The sequence below is a fragment of the Carcharodon carcharias genome, chromosome 19 (assembly GCF_017639515.1).
Source record: "Carcharodon carcharias isolate sCarCar2 chromosome 19, sCarCar2.pri, whole genome shotgun sequence".
Lineage (NCBI taxonomy): Eukaryota > Metazoa > Chordata > Chondrichthyes > Lamniformes > Lamnidae > Carcharodon > Carcharodon carcharias.
Window position 1 is genome coordinate 112544718 of NC_054485.1, and position 23684 is coordinate 112568401.

General features: G+C 50.4%; 1 protein-coding gene across 1 annotated transcript in view; it reads right to left on the reverse strand.

The window, feature by feature from the left end:
• Nucleotides 1-1018: 1018 nt before the first annotated feature.
• Nucleotides 1019-23684, reverse strand: part of LOC121291738 (heme-binding protein 2-like) — a 49787-nt gene continuing 27121 nt past the window's right edge. The window contains exon 7 of the mRNA XM_041213247.1: nucleotides 1019-2012. Within this exon, the coding sequence (XP_041069181.1) occupies nucleotides 1922-2012 (91 nt within the window). The 3' untranslated portion in view covers nucleotides 1019-1921. The remainder of the gene's footprint in view (nucleotides 2013-23684) is intronic.

A 23684-nucleotide genomic window follows, 5' to 3' on the forward strand; every position in this document is an offset into this window, starting at 1 on the left:
GTCCCTGTGGTGTAGGCACACCCACAGTGCTGTTAGGGAGGGAGTTCCAGGATTTTGACCTAGCGACAGTGAAGGAACGGCGATATATTTCCAAGTCAGGATGGTGAGTGACTTGGAGGGGAACTTCCAGGTGGTGGTGTTCCCATGTGTCTGCTGCCCTTGTCCTTCTAGATGGTAGAGGTCACAGGTTTGGAAGGTGCTGTCAAATGAGCCTTGGTGAGTTCCTGCAGTGCATCTTGTAGATGGTACACACACTGCTGTTACTGTGTGTCGGTGGTGGAGGGAGTGAATGTTTGTGGATGTGGTGCCAATCAAGCGGGGCTGCTTTGTCCTGGATGGTGTTGAGCTTCTTGAGTGTTGTGGGAGCTGCACTCATCCAGGCAAGTGGGGAGTATTCCATCTCACTCCTGACTTGTGCCTTGTAGATGGTGGACAGGCTTTGGGGAGTCAGGAGGTGACTCACCACTGGATTCTCAGCCTTGGAGCTGCTCTTATATTTTAATGAAGGGTAATTGGCCAGCTTCTAACCCTAGAGGTTGTAACAAGTGTTCCTGACCTATTGAGCTGTGATGCCTGGTCAGGGAGGGGAATATGCTTCTGCCTGTCTGGTGAAGTAAGTATTATGGGTCAGGCAGCACGTTATCACAGAGTTTGCCTACTCCTCCTGACTTGATCCCTGTGAGTTAAAGACTCCCCTGGAGTCTGCACACGCACAAATCTCTGATAATTTTACCCCTGGTGCCTCTGATCTGTGCTGGGACTGGGCAGGAGGGGGGGTGGTGCTTTATGTGGGGCAGAGAGATCTACAATGAGTTAGCAGCTCCCAGCTCGAGATCTGGTATCTTCAATTAGCCTGACTGTCTTGGGGTAGAGATGAAAAAAAAAAATCAGTTCGGGTTCCCGCTCCTGATCACTGTCCTTGGGAGTGTGAGGATTCTGGGAGCAGGCGGTGGCTGTAGAGTTAGTACTGGACTAAGCCACTCACTGTCGAGGCTTGGACAGGAATAATGACCCCGTATATAAAAAGAGAAAGTGCCAGAAATAATCGACAGGCCTGGCATTATAGGTGCAGAGAGGAACGGAATAACATTTCCAGTTGAACTTTACACTTCTTGGGAACTGAAGGAAGGCAAAAACTCTCCTGCACAGCCACACCTCCTTCTCCGGCTCTGGCCGATTCCACATGGAATTCCAACTGAAGTTCCATCCTTCGTGTTTCGAATCCACCCAGGGTTACTGCCACCTCCGAGACATACAGTGTTCCTCGGACTGCAGTTCCCTCCGCATCCCGAGACCCACACTCAGGGCCATGTACCACCTCATGTACACACTCAACCTCTCTCTCCAGCAGCACCGACTCACCCTACCCCAAAGCTGTGCTAGTCCCCGCCTCCATTTCCATTCCTTCACAAAAAAAAAGGTAATCTCTCCCCTTGAGGGTGTTAAGGAATGCAAGCTCCGACAACTCATCAGTACCAACTTCCCTCTGGATCTTTATTCCCCTTCACTTCTCCCTGACCCCATCCCTTTCTCCTGATCCCACCTCATCACATTTCTACCTTCCTTCAGTTCCGAAGAAGAGTTATGTTGGACTTGAAGCGTGAGCTCAGTTTCTGTCCCCAGCGATGCTGCTAGGGCCTGCTGAGTTTTTCCAGCACTTTGTTTTTTATTTCAGATTTCCAGCATCCGTGGTATTTTGCTTTTATAACAATGATCCCTTCTCCAACAAGGTACACAGAGCAACAACCTTAGGAGACACTGGGAGAAAGTGAACAACTGAACGAGAGAAAGCAGGCTTGCAACAAAGAGTGTGTGAGAGAGGGAGAGAGAGAGGAGTTTAACAAAGTAATCGGACAGATAACTGTTGATGTTGCGGGAGGCTCTCCTGTCGCTGGTGTCCTGGATCAGCGACATCATCTTGCTACTGTGTCTGCCTGTTCCTGGCTTCACACCTGGGCGGTCCGAGGCTCAGGTACCAGATCTCGTTGTGGCGGTTGAACAATGTCAGAGGCCTGTACGCAGGACAGTGCCATCCCGAATAAACAAACAAAAGGACAGATAGAATTATTAGTCAGCAGCCTAGACTCCCTCTTCAATTAGCTCAGCAACTTTCCTATCAACCATGATCTGAGTTCAGAGAAGTGAGTGGGGAGAGGGATCAGAAATTGACAGCCCTAAGATGGGGTAAGAGCAGGGAATTACCTATACTGCGGACTGGGTGACACCTTCGGTCTGTCCGCAAGCATGACCCAGACCTCCCTGTCTCTTGCCATTTTAACACTCCACCCTGCTCTCTTGCCCACATGTCCGTCCTTGGCCTGCTGCCTCGTTCCAGTGAAGCCCAAGGCAAACTGGAGGAACAGCACCTCATCTTCCGACTAGGCACTTTACAGCCTTCCGGACTGAAATAAAAGCAAAAAACTGCGGATGCTGGAAATCCAAAACAAAATAAAAATATCAGGAAAAACTCAGCAGGTCTGGCAGCATCGGCGGAGAAGAAAAGAGTTGACGTTTCGAGTCCTCATGACCCTTCAACAGAACTTTTTCCATCCATTGTTTTATCTCTACCTTTTAGCTTATTTTGATACCTTCACCCCACTCCACCCCAACTAGGGCTATCTGTACCTTCACCCCACCCCACCCCCACTAGGGCTATCTGTACCTTCCCCCCACCCCACCCTCACTAGGGCTATCTGTACCTTCACCCCACCCCACCCTCACTAGGGCTATCTGTACCTTCACCCCACCCCACCCCTACTAGGGCTATCTGTACCTTCCCCCCACCCCACCCTCACTAGGGCTATCTGTACCTTCACCCCACCCCACCCCCACTAGGGCTATCTGTACCTTCACCCCACCCCACCCTCACTAGGGCTATCTGTACCTTCCCCCCACCCCACCCTCACTAGGGCTATCTGTACCTTCACCCCACCCCACCCCCACTAGGGCTATCTGTACCTTCACCCCACCCCACCCTCACTAGGGCTATCTGTACCTTCACCCCACCCCACCCCCACTAGGGCTATCTGTACCTTCACCCCCACCCCACCCCCACTAGGGCTATCTGTACCTTCACCCCACCCCACCCTCACTAGGGCTATCTGTACCTTCAGCCCACCCCACCCCCACTAGGGCTATCTGTACCATCACCCCACCCCACCCTCACTAGGGCTATCTGTACCTTCCCCCCACCCCACCCCCACTAGGGCTATCTGTACCTTCCCCCCACCCCACCCCCACTAGGGCTATCTGTACCTTCCCCCCACCCCACTCCCACAAGGGCTATCTGTACCTGCACCCCCACCCCACCCCCACTAGAGCTATCTGTACCTTCACCCCACCCCACCCCCACTAGGGCTATCTGTACCTTGCTTGTCCTGCTTTCTACCCTTAATTAGCACATTCCTTAGATAATATCACCACCTTCAACACCTCTTTGTTCTTTGTCTGTGACACCTTTTGGTTATCTCCACCTATCACTGGTCCTCTATCCAGCTCTACCTGTTCCACCCCCTTAAACCAGCTTATATTTCACCTCTCTATTTTTACTTAGTTCTGTTGAAGAGTCATTTGGACTCGAAACGTTAACTGTGTCCCTCTCCGCAGATGCTGCCAGACCTGCTGAGTTTTTCCAGGTAGTTTTATTTTTCTTCTGGACTGAATATTCAGTTCAACAACTTTAGATCGTGAACTCACTTCTCCACCATCACCCCCTTTTTTATGCCCTTTTTTTCTAATAATTTATATATTTTTAAATACATTTTTCTTTTCCCACCTATTTCTATTATTATTTTTAAATGTATTTCCATCCATTGTTTTATCTCCACCTTTTAGCCATTTTCGATTCCTTCCCCCCACCCCACCCCCACTAGGACTATCTGTACCTTCCCCCCACCCCACACTCACTAGGGCTATCTGTGCCTTCCCCCCACCCCACCCTCACTAGGGCTATCTGTACCTTCACCCCACCCCACCCTCACTAGGGCTATCTGTACCTTCCCCCCACCCCACCCTCACTAGGGCTATCTGTACCTTCACCCCACCCCACCCCAACTAGGGCTATCTGTACCTTCACCCCACCTCCACCCCCATTAGGGCTATCTGTACTTTCAACCCCACCCCACCCCCACTAGGGCTATCTGTACTTTCACCCCCACCCCACCCCACCCTCACTAGGGCTATCTGTACCTTCACCCCACCCCACCCCCACTAGGGCTATCTCTACCTTCCCCCCACCCCACCCCCACTAGGGCTATCTGTATCTTCACCCCACCCCACCCCCACTAGGGCTATCTGTACTTTCCCCCCACCCCACCCCCACTAGGGCTATCTGTACCTTCACCCCCACCCCACCCTCACTAGGGCTATCTGTACCTTCACCCCACCCCACCCCCACTAGGGCTATCTATACCTTTACCCCCACCCCACCCCCACTAGGGCTATCTGTACCTTCACCCCACCCCACCCTCACTAGGGCTATCTGTACCTTCCCCCCACTCCACCCCCACTAGGGCTATCTGTACCTTCCCCCCACCCCACCCCCACTAGGGCTATCTATACCTTCACCCCCACCCCACCCCCACTAGGGTTATCTGTACCTTGCCCCCACCCCACCCCCACTAGGGCTATCTGTACCTTCACCCCACCCCACCCTCACTAGGGCTATCTGTACCTTCACCCCCACCCCACCCCCACTAGGACTATCTGTATCTTGCTCATCCTGCTTTCTACCCTTAATGTCACCACTAGCACATCCTTTAAGTGATATCGCCACCGTCAACACCCCTTGGTCCTTTTGTCTATTTTTTCCAGCAGTTTTATGTTTTTGTTTCAGATCCCCAGCACCTGCAGTATTTAGCTTCTACCTGTAACGTGGGTATGGTTGTGCTGCGGTTATAGACTGGATCCAAACAGAACATGAGCTCAACTCCCACCAGGGCAGTTTGAGAATTTGAAATCAAGATTTTTGTCAAAAAAACAATAGGAAAAAGGCGATTGATGAAAGTGATTTTGTTGAAAGTGATTGTGGGATCGTCATTAAAAACCCAGGAGAAAGGAAACTCACCATTCCTCACCCTGGTTGTGTACATAGGTGCTTCTAGTCCCACACAGCCAGCAGGCTCATCAGCACTCTCCCAGGGTAACTGGGGATGGACAATTAATGCCAGGCAGTCAGGAACAACCACACCCACCTCTCCACCGCCCCGCCCACCACAAGCCCAGGAACCGATCCTCAAAGAAATGGTGTTTGACGGTAGTGAGTCTGAACCTCCGGGGTGCACCCCCCCAACCTGTAATCCATTAGGGTAACTAATTTTTTTTAGGGAGGCTGGGGGGTGGGGTTATGCGGGAGGTTGGGGGGTGGGGGTTGTCTGGGGGAGGGTTGGGGAAGGGGTCTAACACCAGGCTATGCCTGAATTAGTCTATCTACAGAGGGACAGTGAGAGGGTGTTCACACAGTATGTGTTCCCATATCCTGGCCTGCGCCCCTGATCATGTTCCCATACCCCGTACCCCAATCTATCTCTTCATACCCTGTATCCCAATCTATCTCTTCATACCCTGTACCCCAATCTATTTCCCCATACCCTGTACCCTGATCTATGTCCCCATACCCTGTGCCCTGATCTATGTCCCCATACCGTGTACCCCAATCTATGTCCCCATACCCTGTACCCTGATCTATGTCCCCATACCCTGTACCCCGATCTATGTTCCCATACCCTGTACCCTGATCTATGTCCACATACCCTGTACCCTGATCTATTTCCCCATACCCTGTACCACAATCTATTTCCCCATACCCTCTACCCTGATCTACGTCCCCATACCCTATACCCCAATCTATTTCCTCATACCCTGTACCCTGATCTATGTCCCCATACCCTGTACCCCAATCTATTTCCGCATACCCTGTACCCCAATCTATGTCCCCATACCCTGTACCCTGATCGATGTCCCCATACCCTGTACCCTGATCCAAGTCCCCATACCCTGTACCCCGATCTATTTCCCCATACCCTGTACACTGATCTATGTCCCCATACCCTGTGCCCTGATCTATGTCCCCATACCGTGTACCCCAATCTATGTCCCCATACCCTGTACCCTGATCTATGTCCCCATACCCTGTACCCCGATCTATGTTCCCATACCCTGTACCCTGATCTATGTCCACATACCCTGTACCCTGATCTATTTCCCCATACCCTGTACCACAATCTATTTCCCCATACCCTCTACCCTGATCTACGTCCCCATACCCTATACCCCAATCTATTTCCTCATACCCTGTACCCTGATCTATGTCCCCATACCCTGTACCCCAATCTATTTCCGCATACCCTGTACCCCGATCTATGTCCCCATACCCTGTACCCTGATCTATTTCCCCATACCCTGTACCCTGATCTATGTCCCCATACACTGTACCCTGATCTATTTCCCCATACCCTGTACCCTGATCTATTTCCCCATACCCTGTACCCCGATCTATTTCTCCATACCCTGTACTCTGATCTATGTCCCCATACCCTGTACCCTCATCTATGTCCCCATATCCTGTACCCTCATCTATTTCCCCATACCCTGTATCCCAATCAATTTCCCCATACCCTGTACCCCGATCCATGTCCCCATACCCTGTACCCCAATCTATTTCCCCATACCCTGTACCCTGATCTATGTCCCCATACCCTGTACCCTGATCTATGTCCCCATACCCTGTACCCTGATATATGTCCCCATACCCTGTACCCTGATCTGTGTCCCCATACCCTGTACCCTGATCTATTTCCCCGTACCCTGTACCCTGATCTATGTCCCCATACCCTGTACCCCGATCTACTTCCTCAAACCCTGTACCCCGATCTATGTCCCCATACCTTGTACCCGGATCTATGTCCCCATACCCTGTACCCCAATCTATTTCCCCATACCCTGTACCCCAATCTATTTCCCAATACCCTGTACCCCGATCTATGTCCCCATACCCTGTAACCTGATCTCTTTCCCCATACCCTGTACCCCAATCTATTTCCCCATACCCTGTATCCCAATCTATTTCCCCATACATTGTACCCTGATCTATTTCCCCATACCCTGTACCCCGATATATGTCCCCATACCCTGTACCCTGATCTATTTCCCCATACCCTGTACCCTGATCTATGTCCCCATACCCTGTACCCTGATCTAATTCCCCATACCCTGTACCCTGATCTATTTCCCCATACCCTGTACCCCGATCTATTTCCCCATACCCTGTACCCTGATCTATGTCCCCATACCCTGTACCATCATCTATGTCCCCATACCCTGTACCCTGATCTATTTCCCCATACCCTGTACCCCAATCTATTTCCCCATACCCTGTACCCCGATCTATGTCCCCATACCCTGTACCACAATCTATTTCCACATACCCTGTACCCTGATCTATGTTCCCATACCCTGTACCCTGATCTATGTCCACATACCCTGTACCCCGATCTATGTCCCCATACGCTGTACCCTGATCTATGTCCCCATACCCTGTACCCTGATCTATGTCCCCATACCCTGTACACCGATATATTTCCTCAAACCATGTACCCCGATCTATGTCGCCATACCCTGTACCCCAATCTATTGCCCCATACCCTGTACCCCAATCTATTTCCAGATACCCTGTACCCCAATCTATGTCCCCATACCCTGTACCCTGATCTAAGTCCCCATACCCTGTACCCCGATCTATCTCCTCATACCCTGTACCCCGATCTATGTCCCCATACACTGTACCCCAATCTATCTCATCATACCCTGTACCCCGATCTATGTCCCCATACCCTGTACCCTGATCTATGTCCCCATACCCTGTGCCCTGATCTATGTCCCCATACCCTGTACCCCAAGCTCTTTCCCCATACCCTGTACCCTGATCTATGTCCCCATACGCTGTACCCCAATCTATGTCCCCATACCCTGTACCCTGATCTATGTCCCCATACCCTGTACCCTGATGTATTTCCCCATACCCTGTACCCCTTTCTATGTCCCCATACCCTGTACCCCGATATATGTCCCCATACCCTGTACCCTGATCTACGTCCCCAAACCCTGTACCACAATCTATTTCCCCATACCCTGTACCCCAATCTATTTCCCCATACCCTGTACCCCGATCTATGTCCCCATACCCTGTAACCTGATCTATTTCCCCATACCCAGTACCCCAATCTATTTCCCCATACCCGGTACCCCAATCTATTTCCCCATACCCTGTACCCTGATCTATTTCCCCATACCCTGTACCCTGATCTATTTCCCCATACCCTGTACCCCGATCTATTTCTCCATACCCTGTACTCTGATCTATGTCCCCATACCCTGTACCCTCATCTATGTCCCCATACCCTGTACCCTCATCTATTTCCCCATACCCTGTATCCCAATCAATTTCCCCATACCCTGTACCCCGATCCATGTCCCCATACCCTGTACCCCAATCTATTTCCCCATACCCTGTACCCTGATCTATGTCCCCATACCCTGTACCCTGATCTATGTCCCCATACCCTGTACCCTGATATATGTCCCCATACCCTGTAAACTGATCTGTGTCCCCATACCCTGTACCCTGATCTATTTCCCCATACCCTGTACCCTGATCTATGTCCCCATACCCTGTACCCCGATCTATTTCCTCAAACCCTGTACCTCGATCTATTTCCCCATACCCTGTACCCCAATCTATTTGCCCATACCCTGTACCCCAATCTATTTCCCCATACCTGTACCCCAATTTATGTCCCCATACCCTGTACCCTGATCTATGTCCCCATATCCTGTACCCCGATCTATCTCCTCATACCCTGTACCCCGATCTATGTCCCCATACCCTGTACCCCAATCTATCTCATCATACACTGTACCCCGATCTATGTCCCCATACCCTGTACCCTGATCTATGTCCCCATACCCTGTACCCTGATCTATGTCCCCATACCCTGTACCCCAATCTATGTCCCCATACCCTGTACCCTGATCTATGTCCCGATACCCTGTACCCCGATCTATGTTCCCATACCCTGTACCCTGATCTATGTCCCCATACCTTGTACCCTGATCTATTCCACATACCCTGTACCCCAGTCTATTTCCCCATACCCTGTACCCTGATCTACGTCCCCATACCCTGTAACCCAATCTATTTCCTCATACCCTGTACCCTGATCTATGTCCCCATACCCGGTACCCCAAACTATTTCCCCATACCCTGTAACCCGATCTATGTCCCAATACCCTGTACCCCGATCTATGTCCCCATGCCCTGTACCCCAATCTATTTCCCCATACCCTGTACCCTGATCTATATCCCCATACCCTGTACCCCGATCTATGTCCCCATACCCTGTACCCTGATCTACGTCCCCATACCCTGTACCCCAATCTATTTCCCCATACCCTGTACCCCAATCTATTTCCCCATACCCTGTACCCCGATCTATGTCCCCATACCCTGTAACCTGATCTATTTCCCCATACCCTGTACCCCAATCTATTTCCCCATACCCGGTACCCCAATCTATTTCCCCATACCCTGTACCATGATCTATTTCCCCATACCCTGTACCCCGATCTATGTCCCCATACCCTGTACCCTGATCTATTTCCCCATACCCTGTACCCTGTTCTATGTCCCCATACACTGTACCCTGATCTATTTCCCCATACCCTGTACCCTGATCTATTTCCCCATACCCTGTACCCCGATCTATTTCTCCATACCCTGTACTCTGATCTATGTCCCCATACCCTGTACCCTCATCTATGTCCCCATACCCTGTACCCTCATCTATTTCCCCATACCCTGTATCCCAATCAATTTCCCCATACCTGTACCCCAATTTATATCCCCATACCCTGTACCCTGATCTATGTCCCCATATCCTGTACCCCGATCTATCTCCTCATACCCTGTACCCCGATCTATGTCCCCATACCCTGTACCCCAATCTATCTCATCATACCCTGTAGCCCGATCTATGTCCCCATACCCTGTACCCTGATCTATGTCCCCATACCCTGTACCCTGATCTATGTCCCCATACCCTGTACCCCAATCTATGTCCCCATACCCTGTACCCTGATCTATGTCCCGATACCCTGTACCCTGATCTATGTTCCCATACCCTGTACCCCGATCTATGTCCCCATACCCTGTACCCCAATCTATCTCATCATACCCTGTACCCCAATCTATTTCCACATACCCTGTACCCTGATCTATGTTCCCATACCCTGTACCCTGATCTATGTCCACATACCCTGTACCCCGATCTATGTCCCCATACGCTGTACCCTGATCTATGTCCCCATACCCTGTACCCTGATCTATGTCCCCATACCCTGTACACCGATCTATTTCCTCAAACCATGTACCCCGATCTATGTCGCCATACCCTGTACCCCAATCTATTGCCCCATACCCTGTACCCCAACCTATTTCCAGATACCCTGTACCCCAATCTATGTCCCCATACCCTGTACCCTGATCTAAGTCCCCATACCCTGTACCCCGATCTATCTCCTCATACCCTGTACCCCGATCTATGTCCCCTTACACTGTACCCCAATCTATCTCATCATACCCTGTACCCCGATCTATGTCCCCATACCCTGTACCCTGATCTATGTCCCCATACCCTGTGCCCTGATCTATGTCCCCATACCCTGTACCCCAATCTATGTCCCCATACCCTGTACCCTGATCTATGTCCCCATACCCAGTACCTGATGTATGTTCCCATACTCGGTACCCTGATCTATGTCCACATACCCTGTACCCTGATCTATTTCCCCATACCCTGTACCACAATCTATTTCCCCATACCCTCTACCCTGATCTACGTCCCCATACCCTATACCCCAATCTATTTCCTCATACCCTGTACCCTGATCTATGTCCCCATACCCTGTACCCCAATCTATTTCCGCATACCCTGTACCCCAATCTATGTCCCCATACCCTGTACCCTGATCGATGTCCCCATACCCTGTACCCTGATCCAAGTCCCCATACCCTGTACCCCGATCTATTTCCCCATACCCTGTACCCCAATCTATGTCCCCATATACTGTACCCTGGTCTATGTCCCATACCCTGTACACTGATGTATTTCCCCATACCATGTACCCCGATCTATGTCCCCATACCCTGTACTCCGATCTATGTCCCCATACCCTGTACCCTGACCCAAGTCCCCATAGCCTGTACCCCGATCTATTTCCCCATACCCTGTACCCTGATCTATGTCCCCATACCCTGTACCCTGATCTATGTCTCCATACCCTGTACCCCAAGCTCTTTCCCCATACCCTGTACCCTGATCTATGTCCCCATACGCTGTACACCAATCTATTTCCCCATACCCTGTACCCCAATCTATTTCCCCATACCCTGTACCCCGATCTATGTCCCCATACCCTGTAACCTGATCTATTTCCCCATACCCTGTACCCCAATCTATTTCCCCATACCCTGTACCCCAATCTATTTCCCCATACCCTGTACCCTGATCTATGTCCCCATACCCTGTAACCTGATCTATTTCCCCATACCCTGTACCCCAATCTATTTCCCCATACCCGGTACCCCAATCTATTTCCCCATACCCTGTACCCTGATCTATTTCCCCATACCCTGTACCCCGATATATGTCCCCATACCCTGTACCCTGATCTATTTCCCCATACCCTGTACCCTGTTCTATGTCCCCATACACTGTACCCTGATCTATTTCCCCATACCCTGTACCCTGATCTATTTCCCCATACCCTGTACCCCGATCTATTTCTCCATACCCTGTACCCCGATCTATTTCTCCATACCCTGTACTCTGATCTATGTCCCCATACCCTGTACCCTCATCTATGTCCCCATACCCTGTACCCTCATCTATTTCCCCATACCCTGTATCCCAATCAATTTCCCCATACCTGTACCCCAATTTATATCCCCATACCCTGTACCCTGATCTATGTCCCCATATCCTGTACCCCGATCTATCTCCTCATACCCTGTACCCCAATCTATCTCATCATACCCTGTACCCCGATCTATGTCCCCATACCCTGTACCCTGATCTATGTCCCCATACCCTGTACCCTGATCTATGTCCCCATACCCTGTACCCCAATCTATGTCTCCATACCCTGAACCCTGATCTATGTCCCGATACCCTGTACCCCGATCTATGTTCCCATACCCTGTACCCCGATCTATGTCCCCATACCCTGTACCCCAATCTATCTCATCATACCCTGTACTCCGATCTATGTCCCCATACCCTGTACCCTGAATTATGTCCCCATACCCTGTACCCTGATCTATGTCCCCATACCCTGTACCCCAATCTATGTCCCCATACCCTGTACCCTGATCTATGTCCCGATACCCTGTACCCCGATCTATGTTCCCATACCCTGTACCCTGATCTATGTCCCCATACCTTGTACCCTGATCTATTCCACATACCCTGTACACCAATCTATTTCCCCATACCCTGTACCCTGATCTACGTCCCCATACCCTGTAACCCAATCTATTTCCTCATACCCTTTACCCTGATCTATGTCCCCATACCCGGTACCCCAAACTATTTCCCCATACCCTGTAACCCGATCTATGTCCCAATACCCTGTACCCCGATCTATGTCCCCATGCCCTGTACCCCAATCTATTTCCCCATACCCTGTACCCTGATCTATTTCCCCATACCCTGTACCCCGATCTATGTCCCCATACCCTGTACCCCAATCTATTTCCCCATACCCTGTACCCCGATCTATGTTCTCATACCCTGTACCCCAATATATTTCCGCATACCCTGTACCCCAATCTATTTCCCCATACCCTGTACCCCGATCTATGTCCCCATACCCTGTACCCTGATCTATTTCCCCATACCCTTTACCCAGATCTATGTCCCCATACCCTGTACCCCGATCTATGTCCCCATACCCTGTACCCTGATTTATGTCCCCATAAGCTGTACCCCGATCTATGTCCACATACCCTGTACCCTGATCTATTTCCCCATACCCTGTACCCCAATCTATTTCCCCATACCCTGTACCCTGATCTATTTCCCCATACCCTGTACCCCGATCTATGTTCTCATACCCTGTACCCCAATGTATTTTCCCATACCATGTACCCCAAACTATTTCCCCATACCCTGTACCCTGATCTATTTCCCCATACCCTGTACCCTGATCTATTTCCCCATACCCTGTACCCCGATCTATTTCCCCATACCCTGTACCCTGATCTATGTCCCCATACCCTGTACCCTGATCTATGTCCCCATACCCTGTACGCTGATCGATTTCCCCATACCCTGTACCCCAATCTATTTCCCCATACCCTGTACCCCAATCTATTTCCCCATACCCTGTACCCCGATCTATGTCCCCATACCCTGTACCCCAATCTATTTCCACATACCCTGTACCCTGATCTATGTTCCCATACCCTGTACCCTGATCTATGTCCACATACCCTGTACCCCGATCTATGTCCCCATACGCTGTACCCTGATCTATGTCCCCATACCCTGTACCCTGATCTATGTCCCCATACGCTGTACACCGATCTATTTCCTCAAACCATGTACCCCGATCTATGTCGCCATACCCTGTACCCCAATCTATTGCCCCATACCCTGTACCCCAATCTATTTCCAGATACCCTGTACCCCAATCTATGTCCCCATACCCTGTACCCTGATCTAAGTCCCCATACCCTGTACCCCGATCTATCTCCTCATACCCTGTACCCCGATCTATGTCCCCATACCCTGTACCCTGATCTATGTCCCCATACCCTGTACCCCAATCTATCTCACCACACCCTGTACCCCGATCTAAGTCCCCATACCCTGTACCCTGATCTATGTCCCCATACCCTGTGCCCTGATCTATGTCCCCATACCCTGTACCCAAATCTATGTCCCCATACCCTGTACCCTGATCTATGTCCCCATACCCTGTACCCCGATCTATGTTCCCATACCCTGTACCCTGATCTATGTCCACATACCCTGTACCCTGATCTATTTCCCCATACCCTATACCCCAATCTATTTCCTCATACCCTGTACCCTGATCTATGTCCCCATACCCTGTACCCCAATCTATTTCCGCATACCCTGTACCCCAATCTATGTCCCCATACCCTGTAGCCTGATCGATGTCCCCATACCCTGTACCCTGATCCAAGTCCCCATACCCTGTACCCCGATCTATTTCCCCATACCCTGTACACTGATCTATGTCCCCATACCCTGTACCCTGATCTATGTCCCCATACCCTGTACCCTAATCTATTTCCCCATACCCTGTACCCCAATCTATGTCCCCATATCCTGTACCCTGGTCTATGTCCCCATACCCTGTACACTGATGTATTTCCCCATACCCTGTACCCCGATCTATGTCCCCATACCCTGTACTCCGATCTATGACCCCATACCCTGTACCCTGATCCAAGTCCCCATAGCCTGTACCCCGATCTATTTCCCCATACCCTGTACCCTGATCTATGTCCCCATACCCTGTACCCTGATCTATGTCCCCATACCCTGTACCCCAAGCTCTTTCCCCATACCGTGTACCCTGATCTATGTCCCCATACGCTGTACCCCAATCTATGTCCCCATACCCTGTACCCTGATCTATGTCCCCATACCCTGTACCCTAATGTATTTCCCCATACCCTGTACCCCTTTCTATGTCCCCATACCCTGTACCCCGATCTATGTCCCCATACCCTGTACACTGATCTACGTCCCCATACCCTGTACCCCAATCTATTTCCCCATACCCTGTACCCCAATCTATTTACCCATACCCTGTACCCCGATCTATGTCCCCATACCCTGTAACCTGATCTATTTCCCCATACCCTGTACCCCAATCTATTTCCCCATACCCGGTACCCCAATCTATTTCCCCATACCCTGTACCCTGATCTATTTCCCCATACCCTGTACCCCGATCTATGTCCCCATACCCTGTACCCTGATCTATTTCCCCATACCCTGTACCCTGATCTATGTCCCCATACACTGTACCCTGATCTATTTCCCCATACCCTGTACCCTGATCTATTTCCCCATACCCTGTACCCCGATCTATTTCTCCATACCCTGTACTCTGATCTATGTCCCCATACCCTGTACCCTCATCTATGTCCCCATACCCTGTACCCTCATCTATTTCCCCATACCCTGTATCCCAATCAATTTCCCCATACCCTGTACCCCGATCCATGTCCCCATACCCTGTACCCCAATCTATTTCCCCATACCCTGTACCCTGATCTATGTCCCCATACCCTGTACCCTGATCTATGTCCCAATACCCTGTACCCCGATCTATGTCCCCATGCCCTGTACCCCAATCTATTTCCCCATACCCTGTACCCTGATCTATTTCCCCATACCCTGTACCCCGATCTATGTCCCCATACCCTGTACCCAAATCTATTTCCCCATACCCTGTACCCCGATCTATGTTCTCATACCCTGTACCCCAATATATTTCCGCATACCCTGTACCCCGATCTATGTCCCCATACCCTGTACCCTGATCTATTTCCCCATACCCTGTACCCCGATCTATGTCCCCATACCCTGTACCCCGATCTATGTCCCCATACCCTGTACCCTGATTTATGTCCCCATAAGCTGTACCCCGATCTATGTCCACATACCCTGTACCCTGATCTATTTCCCCATACCCTGTACCCCAATCTATTTCCCCATACCCTGTACGCTGATCTATGTCCCCATACCCTGTACCCCGATCTATGTTCTCATACCCTGTACCCCAATGTATTTTCCCATACCATGTACCCCAAACTATTTCCCCATACCCTGTACCCTGATCTATTTCCCCATACCCTGTACCCTGATCTATATCCCCATACACTGTACCCTGATCTATTTCACCATACCCTGTACCCTGATCTATGTCCCCATACCCTGTACCCTGATCTATGTCCCCATACCCTGTACCCTGATCTATTTCCCCATACCCTGTACCCCAATCTATTTCCCCATACCCTGTAACATGATCTATGTCCCCATACCCTGTACCCTGATCTATGTCCCTATACCCTGAACCCAATCTATTTCCCCATGCCCTGTACCCCAATCTATTTCACCATACCCTGTACCCTGATCTATGTCCCCATACCTTGTACCCCGATCTATGTCCACATACCCTGTTCCCCAATCTATTTCCCCATACCCTGTACCCTGATCTATGTCCCCATACCTTGTACCCCGATCTATGTCCACATACCCTGTTCCCCAATCTATTTCCCCATACCCTGTACCCTGATCTATGTCCCCATACCCTCTACCCTGATCTATGTCCCCATACCCTGTACCCTGATCTATGTCCCCTTACCCTGTACCCCGATCTATGTCCCCATACCCTGTACCCCAATCTATTTCCCCATACCCTGTACCCTGATCTATGTCCCCATACCCTGTACCCTGATCTATGTTCCCATACACTGTACCCTGATCTATTTCCCCATAACCTGTACCCAGATCTATGTCCCAATACCCTGTACCCTGATCTATGTCCCCTTACCCTGTACCCCAATCTATCTCCTCATACCCTGTACCCCGATCTATGTCCCCATACCCTGTACCCTGATCTATGTCCCCATACCCTGTACTCTGATCTATGACCTCATACCCTGTACCCCAATCTATTTCCCCATACCCTGTACCCTGATCTATGTCCCCATACCCTGTACCGTGATGTATTTCCCCGTACCCTGTACCCCAGTCTATGTCCCCATATCCTGTAGCCCAATCTATTTCCCCATACCCTGTACACTGATCTATGTCCCCATACCCTGTACCCCAATCTATGTCCCCATACCCTGGACACTGATCTATGTCCCCATACCTTGTACCCTGATCTATGTCCCCACACCCTCTACCCTGATCTATTTCCCCATACCCTGTACCCCGATCTATGTCCCCATACTCTGTACCCTGATCTATGTCCCCATACCCTGTACCCCAATCTATTTCCCCATACCCTGTACCCCAATCTATTTCCCCATACCCTGTACCCCGATCTATGTCCCCATACCCTGTACCCCGATCTATGTCCCCATACCCTGTACCCTGATTTATGTCCCCATAAGCTGTAACCCGATCTATGTCCCCATACCCTGTACCCTGATCTATTTCCCCATACCCTGTACCCCAATCTATTTCCCCATACCCTGTACCCTGATATATGTCCCCATACCCTGTACCTCGATCTATGTTCTCATACCCTGTACCCCAATCTATTTTCCCATACCATGTACCCCAATCTATTTCCCCATACCCTGTACCCTGATCTATTTCCCCATACCCTGTACCCTGATCTATGTCCCCATACCCTGTACCTGATCTATTTCCCCTTACCCTGTACCCTGATCTATGTCCCCATACCCTGTACCCTGATCTATTTCCCCATACCCTGTACCCCAATCTATTTCCCCATACCCTGTACCCCGATCTATGTCCCCATACCCTGTACCCTGATCTATGTGCCCATACCCTGTACCCCAATCTATTTCCCCATACCCTGTACCGCAATCTATTTCCCCATACCCTGTACACTGATCTACGTCCCCATACCCTGTACCCCAATCTATTTCCTCATACCCTGTACCCTGATCTATGTCCCCAAACCCTGTACCCCGATCTATGTCCACATACCCTGTACCCTGATCTATTTCCCCATACCCTGTACCCTGATCTATGTCCCCATACCCTGTACCCTGATCTATGTCCCCATACCCTGTACCCTGATCTATGTCCCCATACCCTGTACCCCAATGTATTTCCTCATACCCTGTACCCTGATCTATGTCCCCATACCCTGTACCCTGATCTATGTCCCCATACACTGTACCCTGATCTATTTCCCCATACCCTGTACCCCGATCTATGTTCCCATACACTGTACCCTGATCTATGTCCCCATACCCTGTACCCTGATCTATGTCCCCATACGCTGTACCCCGATCTATGTCCCCATACCCTGTACCCTGATCTATGTCCCCATACCCTGTACCCCAATCTATTTCCTCATACCCTGTACCCTGATCTATGTCCCCATACACTGTACCCTGATCTATGTCCCCATACCCTGTACCCTGATCTATTTCCCCATACCCTGTACCCCGATCTATGTTCCCATACACTGTACCCTGATCTATGTCCCCATACCCTGTACCCTGATCTATGTCCCCATACCCTGTACCCCGATCTATGTCCCCATACCCTGTACCATGATCTATGTCCCCATACCCTGTACCCCGATCTATGTCACCATACCCTGTACCCTGATCTATGTCCCCATACACTGTACCCTGATCTATTTCCCCATACCCTGTACCCTGATCTATTTCCCCATACCCTGTACCCTGATCTATTTCCCCATACGCTGTACCCTGATCTATGTCCCCATACCCTGTACCCTGATCTATGTCCCCATACCCTGTACACCGATCCAAGTCCCCATACCCTGTACCCCGATCTATTTCCCCATACCCTGTACCCTGATCTATGTCCCCATACCCTGTACCCTGATCTATGTCCCCATACCCTGTACCCCAATCTATTTCCCCATACCCTGTACCGTGATCTATGTCCCCGTACCCTGTACCCCAATCTATGTCCCCATACCCTGTACCCTGATCCATGTCCCCATACCCTGTACCCTGATGTATTTCCACATACCCTGTACCCCGATCTATGTCCCCAGACCCTGTACCCCGATCTATGTCCCCATGCCTTGTACCCTGATCTATGTCCCCATACCCTGTACCCCAATCTATTTCCCCATACCCTGTACCCCAATCTATTTCCCCATACCCTGTACCCCGATCTATGTCCCCATACCCTGTACCCTGATCTATGTCCCCATACCCTGTACCCCGATCTATGTTCGCATACCCTGTACCCCAATCTATTTTCCCATACCCTGTACCCCAATCTATTTCCCCATACCCTGTACCCTGATCGATTTCCCCATACACTGTACCCTGATCTATGTCCCCATACCCTGTACCCTGATCTATTTCCCCATACCCTGTACCCTGATCTATGTCCCCATACCCTGTACCCTGATCTATGTCCCCATACCCTGTACCCTGATCTATTTCCCCATACCCTCTACCCCAATCTATTTCCCCATACCCTGTAACATGATCTATGTCCCCATACCCTGTACCCTGATATATGTCCCCATACCCTGAACCCAATCTATTTCCCCATACCCTGTACCCCAATCTATTTCCCGATACCCTGTACCCTGATCTATGGCCCCATACCCTGTACCCCGATCTATATCCCCATACCCTGTACCCCAATTTATTTCCCCATACCCTGTACCGTGATCTATGTCCCCATACCCTCTACCCTGATCTATGTTCCCATACCCTGTACCCTGATCTATTTCCCCATAACCTGTACCCCGATCTATGTCCCCATACCCTGTACCCTGATCTATGTCCCCATACCCTATACCCCAATCTATCTCCTCATACCCTGTACCCCGATCTATGTCCCCATACCCTGTACCCTGATCTCTGTCCCCATACCCTGTACCCTGATCTATGTCCTCATACCATGTACCCCAATCTATTTCCCCATACCCTGTATCCTGATCTATGTCCCCATACCCTGTACCCTGATCTAAGTCCCCATACCCTGTACCCCAGTCTATGTCCCCATACCCTGTACCCCAATCTATTTCCCCATACCCTGTGCCCTGATCTATGTTCTCATACGCTGTACCCTGATCTATGTCCCCATACCCTGTACCCTGATCTATGTCCCCATACCCTGTACCCCAATCTATGTCCCCATACCCTGTATCCTGATCTATGTCCCCATACCCTATACCCTGATCTATGTCCCCATACCCTGTACCCCGATCTATTTCCCCATACCCTGTACCCCGATCTATGTCCCCATACCCTGTACCCTGATCTATGTCCCAATAACCTGTACCCCAATCTATTTCCCCATACCCTGTACCCCAATCTATTACCCCATACCCTGTACCCTGATCTATGTCCCCATACCCTGTAGCCCAATCTATTTCCCCATTCCCTGTACCCCAATCTATTACCCCATACCCTGTACCCTGATCTATTTCCCCGTACCCTGTACCCCGATCTATGTCCCCATACCCTATACCCCGATCTATCTCCTCATACCCTGTACCCCGATCAATGTCCCCATACCCTGTACCCCAATCTATGTCCCCATACCCTGTACCCTGATATATGTCCCCATACCCTGTACCCTGATCTATGTCCCCATACCCTGTACCCTGATCTATGTCCCCATACCCTGTACACCGATCTATTTCCTCAAACCCTGTACCCCGATCTATGTCCCCATACCCTGTACCCCAATCTATTTCCCCATACCCTGTACCCCAATCTATTTCCCCATACCCTGTGCCCCAATTTATGTCCCCATACCGTGTACCCTGATCTATGTCCCCATACCCTGTACCCCCATCTATCTCCTCATACCCTGTACCCCGATCTATGTCCCCATACCCTCTACCCTGATCTATGTCCCCATACCCTGTACCCTGATCTATGTCCCCATACCCTGTACCCTGATCTATTTCCCCATACCCTGTACCCTGATCTATGTCACCATACCCTGTTCCCCGATCTATTTCCCCATACCCTTTACCCTGATCTATGTCCCCATACCCTGTACCCTGATCTATGTCCCCATAACCTGTACCCTAATCTATTTCCCCATACCCTGGAACCTGATCTATTTCCCCATACCCTGTACCCTGATCTATGTCCCCATACCCTGTACCCTGATCTATTTCCCCATACCCTGTACCCTGATATATTTCCCCATACCCTGTACCCTGATCTATGTCCCCATACCCTGTACCCTGATCTATTTCCCCATACGCTGTACCCTGATCTATTTCCCCATACCCTGTACCCCGATCTATTTCCCCATACCCTGTACCCTGATCTATGTTCCCATACCTATACCCTGACCTATGTCCCCATACCCTGTACCCTGATCTATTTCCCCATACCCTGTACCCAAATCTATTTCCCCATACCCTGTACCCCAATCTATTTCCCCATACCCTGTATCCCGATCTATGTCCACATACCCTGTACCCCAATCTATTCCGCAAACCCTGTACCCTGATCTATGTTCCCATATTCCGTACCCCAATCTATTTCCCCATACCCTGTACCCTGATCTATGTCCCCAGACCCTCTACCCTGATCTATGTCCTCATACCCTGTACCCCAGTCTATTTCCCCATACCCTGTACCCTGATCTATGTTCCCATACCCCGTACCCCAATCTATTTTCCCATAGCCTGTACCCCGATCTATGTCCCCATACCCTGAACCCTGATCTATGTCCCCATACCCTGTACCCTGATCTATTTCCCCATACCCTGTACCCAAATCTATTTCCCCATACCCTGTACCCCAATCTATTTCCCCATACCCTGTATCCCGATATATGTCCACATACCCTGTACCCCAATCTATTCCGCAAACCCTGTACCCTGATCTATGTTCCCATATTCCGTACCCCAATCTATTTCCCCATACCCTGTACCCTGATCTATGTCCCCAGACCCTCTACCCTGATCTATGTCCTCATACCCTGTACCCCAGTCTATTTCCCCATACCCTGTACCCTGATCTATGTTCCCATAACCCGTACCCCAATCTATTTTCCCATAGCCTGTACCCCGATCTATGTCCCCATACCCTGTACCCCGATCTATGTTCTCATACCCTGTACCCCGATCTTTGTCCCCATACCCTGTACCCTGATCTATGTCCCCATACCCTGTACCCCGATCTATTTCCCCATACCCCGTACCCTGATCTATTTACCCATATCCTGTACCCCGATCTATTTCCCCATACCCTGTACCCTGATCTATTTCCCCATACCCTGTACCCCGATCTATGTCCCCATACCCTGCACCCCGATCTATGTCCCCATACCCTGTAACCCGATCTATGTCCCCATACCCTGTACCCTGATCTCTGTCCCTATACCCTGTACCCTGATCTATGTCCCCATACCCTGTACCCTGATCTATGTCCCCATACCCTGTACCCCAATGTATTTCCTCATACCCTGTACCCTGATCTATGTCCCCATACCCTGTACCCTGATCTATGTCCCCATACACTGTACCCTGATATATTTCCCCATACCCTGTACCCCGATCTATGTTCCCATACACTGTACCCTGATCTATGTCCCCATACCCTGTACCCTGATCTATGTCCCCATACGCTGTACCCCGATCTATGTCCCCATACCCTGTACCCTGATCTATGTCCCCATACCCTGTACCCCAATCTATTTCCTCATACCCTGTACCCTGATCTATGTCCCCATACACTGTACCCTGATCTATGTCCCCATACCCTGTACCCTGATCTATTTCCCCATACCCTGTACCCCGATCTATGTTCCCATACACTGTACCCTGATCTATGTCCCCATACCCTGTACCCTGATCTATGTCCCCATACCCTGTACCCCGATCTATGTCCCCATACCCTGTACCATGATCTATGTCCCCATACCCTGTACCCCGATCTATGTCCCCATACCCTGTACCCTGATCTATGTCCCCATACACTGTACCCTGATCTATTTCCCCATACCCTGTACCCTGATCTATTTCCCCATACCCTGTACCCTGATCTATTTCCCCATACGCTGTACCCTGATCTATGTCCCCATACCCTGTACCCTGATCTATGTCCCCATACCCTGTACACCGATCCAAGTCCCCATACCCTGTACCCCGATCTATTTCCCCATACCCTGTACCCTGATCTATGTCCCCATACCCTGTACCCTGATCTATGTCCCCATACCCTGTACCCCAATCTATTTCCCCATACCCTGTACCGTGATCTATGTCCCCGTACCCTGTACCCCAATCTATGTCCCCATACCCTGTACCCTGATCCATGTCCCCATACCCTGTACCCTGATGTATTTCCACATACCCTGTACCCCGATCTATGTCCCCAGACCCTGTACCCCGATCTATGTCCCCATGCCTTGTACCCTGATCTATGTCCCCATACCCTGTACCCCAATCTATTTCCCCATACCCTGTACCCCAATCTATTTCCCCATACCCTGTACCCCGATCTATGTCCCCATACCCTGTACCCTGATCTATGTCCCCATACCCTGTACCCCGATCTATGTTCGCATACCCTGTACCCCAATCTATTTTCCCATACCCTGTACCCCAATCTATTTCCCCATACCCTGTACCCTGATCGATTTCCCCATACACTGTACCCTGATCTATGTCCCCATACCCTGTACCCTGATCTATTTCCCCATACCCTGTACCCTGATCTATGTCCCCATACCCTGTACCCTGATCTATGTCCCCATACCCTGTACCCTGATCTATTTCCCCATACCCTGTACCCCAATCTATTTCCCCATACCCTGTAACATGATCTATGTCCCCATACCCTGTACCCTGATATATGTCCCCATACCCTGAACCCAATCTATTTCCCCATACCCTGTACCCCAATCTATTTC